Genomic DNA, 10,005 nt, shown 5'->3' on the forward strand with positions numbered 1-10,005 from the left:
ACCCTGGTCTCAAAATCAAAAACAAAAAAAGACATAAAAGGCCCGACCGAGTGGGGCCGGGACTCCTGTGGCTACAGGCTTGTCTAGCTTGCTGGACGCCCCATGTTCTATCCCAAGCCCCCAGGAACTGAGGTTGGTGGTACAAGCCTGGCATCCCGGCTCCCTGGAGGGGGAAGCAGGAACATCTGTTTAAGGCTAGCCTCGGATATATAGTTAGTTTGAGGCTAGACTAGGTTACATTGTACATTCCTGTCTTAAAAAAAAAAAAAAAAACAAAACTAGTCCAGGAATAGTCCAGCACTTGGGAGCCAGAGGCCAGGGAACAAAACAAACAAACAAGGGAACAACAACAATAACAACAAAAACCCACAAAACACACACACACACACACACACAACAAACAAACAAAACCCCTGGGACTAGATAGGTGTGTCTTAGGGTTACTATTGCTTTGTTGAAACAGGAGAAACAAAACCAGCTTTAGGAGGAAAGGGATTTATTGTTGTTTGTTTGTTTGGTTGGTTGGTTTTTTGAGACAGGGTTTCTTTCTCTGTGTGGCCCTGGCTGTCCTGGAACTTACTCTGTAGACCAGGCTGGCCTAGAACTCAGAAATCCATCTTGGCTTACATATCCCCAGTCAGGAGCCATTGGGGAAGCCCAAGCAGGAACTCAAACTGGGTGGGAACCCAGGCAGGAGGTGATGCAAGAGCTGATGCAGAGGCTGTGGTGAGCAGCTGTTTACTGACTTGCTCCTCAGGGCTCTTATAGAACTCAGAACCCAAGCCCAGGGATGGTCCCACCCACAGTGGGCTGGACCATCCCCCAATAGCCACTAATTAAGAAAATGCTTTCCCAATGGATCTTATGGAGGCATTTTCTCAATTAATGTTGCCTCCTCTCAGATGGCTTTCGCTTGTGTCCATTTGACAAAACTAGCCAGCAAAGATGGCTCTGTTGGTTGGTATAGTGTCTGCTGTGCAAGCAGGGGACCTGAGCTGGACACACAGCACCCATGGGGAGAAGCCAGGTGTAGAGGGGTGGGACGTGTGCACCCGCAGGCATTTTGTGTGCGCAGTTGCAGGGAGATCAGGGCATTCCTGTGGCTTGCTGGCCAGCCACTTAGTTTATCCAGTCAGTGAGTTCTGGGTTTATACCAACTTTAAAGATAAGGTGGACAGATAACAAGGAAAGCTCTTGGTGTTGAATCTGACTGCGGCATGTACCAGCACGTGCAGATGGACATACACAAACACACCAGATTTCAAACCAAATAATTCAAATCCAAGTAACTTACTTGCATGTCTTGCTGAAGGCAAAAAAGGGGAGGTATTTTCTAGAGTTGAAAAGGAGGGAGGGGGAGGGAGGGGAGGAGGAGGGGAATAGGGAAGTAGAGGAGAGGGTTGGGAAGGAGGAGAAGGAGGTGGAAGAAGAAGTCAGAGACTCTGACTGTCTCTGGGGTGACTATGTCCATTCCTGGGGTGGCTGCTGGGTGGGGAGCAGCACCCAACACTTTCCTGGTCAAGTTCCAGAATTCTCTCAAGCTAGTGAGAGGAACGCAAACAGAAGGGGAAGAAACAGAGAAGAAACTTTCTGGAGCAAAGTCTGTGGCCCAGGGCAGTTCAGGAGCCAACACAGGTGGCAGGTGAAGAAGAAAGGAGTCAGAAAAGCAGGCTCCACCCCCAACAGGCTGAGATGGCTTTATTCCTGCAGTGGGCACATGAGGATGGTCAGGGACACACACACACACACACACATATAACACATACATACATACCACACAAGCATACATACATACATACACACACACATACCACACACACATACATACACACCATACAATACACACCACAAACACACACAAACCATATACACTATACACACCACACACGCACAAATACACACTCACATAAACCATACAAATACACTACACACACCATACACTTACACCACATACATACACATATACCATTCACCTAGACCACATATACCATACACATATACACACACATACACACCATACAACACACACACACACACAACATATATGCACACCATACATATATACCACATACATAGTGTACACACATACCACACACACACACACCATAGCCATCAAGAAGTTACAGCTATTTTAACTGAGAGCAGCGTGGGGTGTCTTCAGTATCTGGCATAGTATATTATCTCTGTAGGTGAATAGTCAAGACTGGATTAAGCCATTCTTTATGGCTAGGGGCTATTGCCCAGTACAGCCTGATTCAATTCCTCATGACCTGAGACCATTACCCAACCGCAGGGACAGGAAGAGGCTTGGAGATATCACAGGTAGGTGTGGATCTGGGCGAGCTGGCCAGAGCAGAGCGCTGCAGAGAAGCAGCAGACCTACCTCATGGAACGTCCTGGCCATGGTGACCAGCTCAGCACACAGCTTGACTTCTGGGAAGAGATTCCTTCCTGGTGACTCTAAGGAGGCCCAGTGGGGAGGGCAAGGCAGGGGTGGGCGAGTCCCAGCTGCTCAGGAGGTGGAGAAAGGGGATCGCTGAGCCCAGAAGTTACAAGTTATTTATAGTGAGTCTCCTGTTGCCAAGCCAGGGAACTGCCATGTGTGAACTGCCATGTGTGAACTGCCATGTGTGGCAGGCTGGGACAGGAGACCCACTCGGAAGGAGAAAACTGACTTCTGTAAGCTGTCAGCTGACCTCCAGCACGCATGGGCACATGTGTGTACACACACACACTAAAACCATGATTTTTAATTAGGTGAGAGGCAACCAAGGAGGACACCTGACATTGAACCCTGGCCTACATATATGTGTGAGCACATGCATAAGCACCTCAAAACTCAAGGGAGAAAAAGACACAAGCTGGACAGGCGGTAGCACATGTCTTTGACAGGCAGATGGGTCTCTCTGAGTTCGAGGCCAGCCTGGCCTACATCGTGGGTTCCAGGACAGCCAGAGCCATATAATAGAGAGACCTTGTCTCAAAAATTAAAAAAAAAAAAAAAAAAAAACCGAGAGGAAATCAACTCACAAGAGAAGCTTCTTTCTGGCTTTTACTGTCATGGAGCTGAGGGTAGCGTTACCCCGGGGAGTGCTGAGACCACAGACTTGTGACAACAGGCTTGGTTTATGTGATGCTGGGGATGAAACCAGGAAGGCACTCTACCAACCCAGTGCGGTGTGTCCCGTTCTCGCTCCTGTCTCACCTTTCAGCTTCTGGTAGTGTGTTTTGCATTATCTATTATTTAGGTTTTTATTACTGCCTGTGACACATCACAGTATGAAAGTGCAGATCACAGGAACGCGTTCTCTCCTCTCATGGGGGTCCTCGGATTTGAACTCACGTCAGGTCGGGCTCGGCTGCATGAACTAAGCTAACACACTAGCCCCGGTTTGTTCTGCTGCTGGGAGCTAGGCATGGATGGAATCCGAGGCCCTTTTAGCAAATCCCAAGAGCCTTTGATCCATCCCAGCTTCTCCCTCCGCGACAGCCTCCTGGTTTAGCCATCCAGTGTCAGCAGGGGGAAGCCACTGTGGTTGTTTTAGCTTCCAGGAAAGAGATGCCCTTCTTTCTGTGTGTCCAACTCCGTGTAAAAGGATAAAGCAGTACCAGCAGGTGCCTGAGGAGATGCACCAGAAATCAACATTTCCGTCAATACAGGAAGAAGGAACCCATTGATTCTGAGATGAATTATTTAAAATAATTTCAACTTTAGCTTTGAAACAGGGTCTCCTGCCGGGTGGTGGTGGTGTGGTAATAAACACTCCACGTTTAATCCCAGCCCAGCACTCAGGAGTTAGAGGCAGGCAGATCTCTGAATTCTAGGCCAGCCTGGTCTACAGAGTCCAGGACAACCAGGGCTACAGAGAGAAACCCTGTCATGAAAAACAAAACAAAACAAACAAACACAGAAACAAAACAAAAGAAAAAGAAAGGAAAACAAACAAACAAACAAACAAAAACAAGAGGAAGAAACAGACTCTGCGTAGCCCAGGCTAGTCTGGACCTGGCTCGCAGAGGTCTGCCTGCTTTCTTCCTAGTTTCAGTGTTACCATATCTTGCTATGGAATTCTTCCATTAATAATTATTCTAGCTACTAGGTCCTACCCCCCAAAACCAAGTAATGCTTCTTTCTTCTAATTAATTAATTAGTACAGAGGGGTGTGTGTGGAAGTTAGAGGACAACCTGCTGGGGTTGGTTCTCTCTCCTTCCAGTATGAGGATCCCAGGGGTCAAACTCAGGTCTTCAGGCTTGCACCCTCACCCAACCCACTGAGCCAACTCGCCCACCCTACTTTTAGTAGCACTTCCCGTTGATTTTATATACATTTCTCGCTGAGTGCTTGTTTATGGATGGATCTAGATAAAACCTGCAACTGTACTTGGGTCAGAAATCTATGTGTCCATTCCTAGGAAGGAGAGCAAACAGTGCAAGAAGTGTAGGGGTCGGGGGGGGGGGTGCGGGTGGGAGGGGGGCTTCCCATACTTCTGTTTTCCTTTGGAGGTGGAAAGGAAAGCGTCGGAAGGCGACCCAGGGTGTGGAAGGGCGTGGGTCGTCCCTTGAACACTCAAACAGCAACGCAGGCAGCTAAGCGTCCGGGATGCTGTGAAATTCTGTGGGAGGAACTTCCCACGGCTGCGGGAGCTTCAGGGGTTAAAGAGTCGATGTCACATCGGCCGTTCCAAGCTCCTCCCCGCGCAGTGAGGTGAAGGTTTTTGAAAATCACCCCATTGCAGACTCCTCCCCCGCCTGGAAACCTCGCCCCTAGTACTGGGAATGACTCTGGCCGTGCGGGGTAGTCACAGGCTGATGAGTGCGGCGTACTTTGCAGCCGGGACACCGTGAGGCTCGCGAGTCCGGGTTTGCAGCCGAGACACCGTGGGGCCCGCGATCCTGTTTGCAGCGGGAACGTTTCGGGGTCTGTGATCCGAGTGAGGACGCAACGCAGAGGCTGAGGATGAGCACCGCGGATCTGATGCGTCGCTGGGCCATCGCCCTGCTCCTGGCTGCTGCCGGAGTGGCAGGTAAGGCTTGCTCCAGGAGCCTGCCCCGGGTCAGGGGCAGCCACCCTGAACTCGGAGAGCCCCGAGTGGTTTTCTTTTTGGTCGAGAAATAGAACCACTCGTGCGAACTTGGTGTGATGTCCTTCCCACGTGGCTGGAGGGAGCTATTTTGGAAATAGGGTGCCAGAGCTGTAGGGAGTCAGAGTGGGTTTGGGGGAGTCGGGTGGGTGTTCTCCGAAGTCAGCGGTGTTTTTCAGAGCTATGTGTGAGGGAATCCAAGAGGGTTCCCATCATTCATTTTAAAAACTGGGGAGACCGAGGCACAGCTGTTCAGCTTTGGGGTCGCAAGTCTTAGGTACAGGACTTGAGGGTCTACACAACTACACTCTAACCCGGCTACTGCCGCGTGCCCCCAAACCCCGCCCTAATCCCACCTCCCACCGCACCCCCGAGCTCCTATTGGATGCAGCCGGAACAGGCGAGCCTCGAGCCACTCCCCTCGCCCAATGGAGGAAGAGGATGATGTTCAGGGGCGTGGCTTGCATGAGCCTCCAAGGGGGGTGGGGCTACACATCCGGGCCGGTTGGGTCCTCCTTGTGAGGCTTCTGTCCCTTCCTTGTCCCTACTTCCCTGGTTAGGTTCACAGATGTGCCTCTGGCAACCCAGGCCCCGGTAGCTGAGACCATCAGCCAGGGAGGGCCAGGGACTTGGCAAGGACTCTTGCAGGCCTGGTTTGTTCCCACTCTCTGAATTTGTTGGGTTGGGCAGACCCATGAAGTGGACTTTCGTTTTAGGAGAGGCGTTGGAATTTGGACAGGAAGCGAGATGGGGTGTTACAATCTCTCCAACAACTTTGCAGCACTGGGACAAGTGCTCCACCTCTCCCTCACTTTATAGACAGGGTCTCATGTAGCCTAAGCTGGCCTATAAGTCACTGTGTAGTCTAGCCCCTAATTCTCCTGCCTCAGCTCGGGAGTGATGGGATGACAGGCATGTGCCACCATGCCTGAATTTGGGGACACCATGGATAGAACCCGGGTTCTTGCATTCGGGGACGCCGCCGGCCCCAGCCTGGATTACTGCTTTTCTTGCAGTCAGCCTGGCTGACCAAGAACATTTTAATTGCTTTTTCCTCCTCAGAACCAGCTTCGGTTCTGACCCCGCAGGAGCTTGGAAGGAGTGCCCTTCAGTTAGCTGTGAGTGGCTATCAACTGGACAATCCCTGGGGATGTTTCCTTGAGACAGCCTGGCTGAGCTGGGCATCCTGAAGCACATCTGTAATCTCTGCACAGGGAAGGCAGAGGCAGGTGGATCCCTGTGAGTTCCATGGCAGCCAGGGCTATACAGTGAATCCCCAGACAGAGAGAGGGAGAGGGGAGAGGTTGAACACTGAGACAAACACTCAGCCATCCTGTTATAATTGTAGACAAGGCTAGACCAGATACCCTGCTCAGCTTGCATTTCACCCATTATTGCCTTCTTTAACAAACAAAGAAAGAAAACCATTTTATAAACTCTTGAGCAAGAGCTGACGTTTCCCATCTCACCAGAAGGCCAAGGGCCCCTGTGCTGGTCTCCCTAGACTCTGGCGTCTCTGGTCCCCTCTCATGTTCATAGCAACGACAGCTACTACGGCTTGCTCTATGTGTTAACTGGACGATTTGTCTGTTTTTTTGTTTTTTTTTGTTTTTGTTTTTTAAGATTTATTTGATGTTTAAGAGTACACTGTCACTGTCTTCAAACACACCAGAATATGGCATCAGAGGTGGTTGATGAACCACCATGTGGTTGCTGGGAATTGTACTCAGGACCTCTGGAAGAGCAGCCAGTGCTCTTAACCCCTGAGCCAGCTCTCCAGCCCCCGATTTGTCTGTTTTAAGATCTGCCATGCACAGCTGGGCATGGTGGAACACACCTTTAATCCCAGCACTTGGGAGACAGAGGCAGGTGAATTTCTGAGTTCAAGGCCAGCTTGGTCTACAGAGTGAGTTCCAGGACAGCCAGGGCTACACAGAGAAACCCTGTCTTGAAAAACAAAAAAACAAAAAACAACAACAACAAAAAAGATCTGCCGTGCACACATCTTTGGGTTGCTCAAGAGCAGATCTGGGGGCTGGGGCGGTGGCTCAGTTGGTGACATGGCCAGATGTGGGGCAGCCTGAAATGATGAGCTGGGAGGATCTCAGGGCTTGAGGGTGAGATCTGGGCTCAGTGAGGGGAAGAGGAAAGCTGGGGAAGCCATTTGACTTGGACCTCTGGCTACACACACACACACACACACACACACACACACACACAAACACACACACACACAGAGCCAGCAGTCGGTGTGAGGGGTGTCAGATAAGCCAACATGTCTATCTAACACAGGGAAGTACGGGTTTGCAACCACCGTTAGCATTCCATGGGCGCATTCATTTGTCTCTGTCGCATTTCTTGCTGAGTAAAATTGGTAAAACACTGGATAAGGTTGGATTTTTTCTCTTGTTCTTTTCATTTATTTTTGGGGAGATAGTATCTCACTCTGAAGCCCAGGCTGTGCTGGAACTGGAATTCTCTGTGTAGTCCAGGCTGGCCTTGTGGCAGTTCATCTGTGCCTCTCTCTCTTCCTTCCTTCCTTTCTTTCTTTCTTTCTTTTTTTTTTTTTTTCTATAGGGTCTCAGCATACAGCTCTGGCTAGCCCTGCCTCTGGCTCCTGAGCTCTGAGGACCTGTCACTTGAGCATCTCTGAGATTACAAACCTGGAGGGCAGTGCTCCTGGCTCTGAGCACTCAGAGTTCTTATCTCCCTGCTTCCTCCTGATAAGGCTCTAGCCTCCTCGGTTGCTGGCTCTTTGGCCTAGCTTTTGGCTCTCCTCTCCCTTCTGCTTTAATTATATCAGCAGCATCTGCACCCTCTGGGCATGTGAAGCAAATGAGCTTTGGTTGCTAAGAGTGGAGTTGATCAACCTGGTGGAGACGGCAGGAGTTGGCTGTCCCCAGATGGAGCTCACCTTAGGCTTGAGGCTGGCCAGCACCTTTGCTCCTGAGCTGCCTTGGTGCAGGAGAACCTTGAAGTAGGAAAACGGATGCCGTGGAGGATTTACTAACAAGCCTGCTTAGGTGATACTGTTTCGCACAGTAAAATGGACACAGCCTGTGCTGGGACTGGGGTGGTTGCATCCTGACCAGGCCAGTCATCAGGCCCCTGATGTTCAGGGTGACTGTGAAAACACTTCTATAAATGTTTGTTCACCAGGGTTGACCTCCAATTGGGCTTCGTTCCCATAACAGGAGCCAGTCCTGACTTTAGAACCAGCCATTAGGCCCCTCCCCACATCAAAAAACACCTCTGATGCACAGTTGAAGGGCTCAGGGTGACAGCCATCATTAAATCTAAAAATTTTGGGTCCATTGAATCTTTATCAGGAGAAGGGTAGTTTTGGCAGGTGGTGAGATGACCCAGGATTACAGCCTTTAGAAAAGAACACTGTGTTTAAAAACAATTCTGGCAATATCTTTGTAACTCTCTCTGCAGTCTCCTGCCTCTATTTAAATTGTTCAAAGTGAGCCGGGCAGTGGTGGCACATGCCTTGATTCAGTTCTTGATTCGTCATTGGGGACATTGGTGATCTGAGGGCCAAGGCTGCAGAGTGCGTGTTGACTGGCCTTTTACTTGATTTGATTTGTCCACCGCCCCGGCTGTCCTGGAACTCACTTGCTTCCCAAGTGCTGGGGTTAAAGGTGTGCATACCACACCTGGCTTGCTTTTAAATGTTTACAATGATGTTTGTTGTTGTTTGTTTGTTTGTTTGTTTTGTGTGTGTGTGGGTTTCAGGGGACAGGGGCAAAATGGGTTCTCTCCTTCTGTCATCAAGCTCAGACAGGTGGTAGCCAGTCATTTACTGAGCCACCCTGCAGGCCTTCTTAATTTCTTCTGTTTGCTTGCATCAGGGTCTCTCCTTGTGTAACCGAGGCTGACCCAGAATTTGCCAGAATTTGCCTAGGTTGTGCTCAGACTTGTAGTAGACTTCTTGCCTCTGCCAAGGGGTCCCTGGGATGACAGGTGTGCACCCCGCAAACATTACTCATTTTTTGTTTAGTTTTTTTTCTTGAGACGGGGTCTTGCCATGGAACCCTGGCTGCCTTTAGAGTGGTACTGATCCTCCTGCCGCTAGCTCCTGAGTGACAGCATGGCAGGCTGTACCACCTTGCCTGGTTGATGCAGAGCTGGGGAATGTTACCTGGCTTTGTGCATGCCGGGCCCCACCGGCTTTGGGCGTGGCTGGTATTTCCACACCCACATCTCGATTTGTGTGTCATTCAGTGAGAGTGTGGATCAGTGACCTGTCACCTGGCTTCGGGGTCGATGGGGTAACACTCCCCTCCTCTTCCCTGCCACTGCCCCTCTGAACTTCCCTTTGTAAGGACCCAGCCACTCCTGGAATTCTAGTGGCCTTGCTCATCACCATCTGCCCTCAGAGAGAACTGATGCGTCATTTCCTTTGCTGGCCAGATGCTGGGTGAGTGAGTCACCTGGTCAGGCCAGCAGCTGGACAAGAGAGCATTGTCGCTTTCATGAGTGTGCCGCTGCATGCTTTCAATCCAAATCCATGAGCAGTTCAGGCAGGCCAGAGGTACTCAGTGCCATACTGTCTAAGAGAAACAAAACAAAACAAAAGACCAGAAAGAATTACAGTGTAGAGAGCAGGGTACTGGGACTTGAGAGGGGAACAGCAGAGGTGTGAAATTTCAGTTACTGAAGCTTCCACCTCATGATTGTGTACAGTGGTGGGTGGCACACCAGAGGCAAACAGACCCGAGTTCAGGGCCAGTCTGGTCAGTTCCAGGACAGCCCAAGAGCTATACAGATAAACTCTGTTTCTGAAGAAAACAAAAGCAGGCCAGAAGCCGGGCCTGGTGGCACACACCTTTAATCCCAGCACTCGGGAGGCAGAGGCAGGCGGATTTCTGAGTTCAAGGCCAGCCTGGTCTACAAAGTGAGTTCCAGGACAGCCAGGGC

General features: G+C 50.4%; 1 protein-coding gene across 1 annotated transcript in view; it reads left to right on the forward strand.

Annotated features, from left to right (window-relative positions):
- Positions 1–4,733: 4,733 nt before the first annotated feature.
- Positions 4,734–10,005, forward strand: part of Ldlr (low density lipoprotein receptor) — a 24,813-nt gene continuing 19,541 nt past the window's right edge. Inside the window, exon 1 of the mRNA XM_021205985.1 lies at positions 4,734–5,025. Within this exon, the coding sequence (XP_021061644.1) occupies positions 4,959–5,025 (67 nt within the window). The 5' untranslated portion in view covers positions 4,734–4,958. The remainder of the gene's footprint in view (positions 5,026–10,005) is intronic.

Source organism: Mus pahari, chromosome 10 (assembly GCF_900095145.1).
Source record: "Mus pahari chromosome 10, PAHARI_EIJ_v1.1, whole genome shotgun sequence".
NCBI lineage: Eukaryota > Metazoa > Chordata > Mammalia > Rodentia > Muridae > Mus > Mus pahari.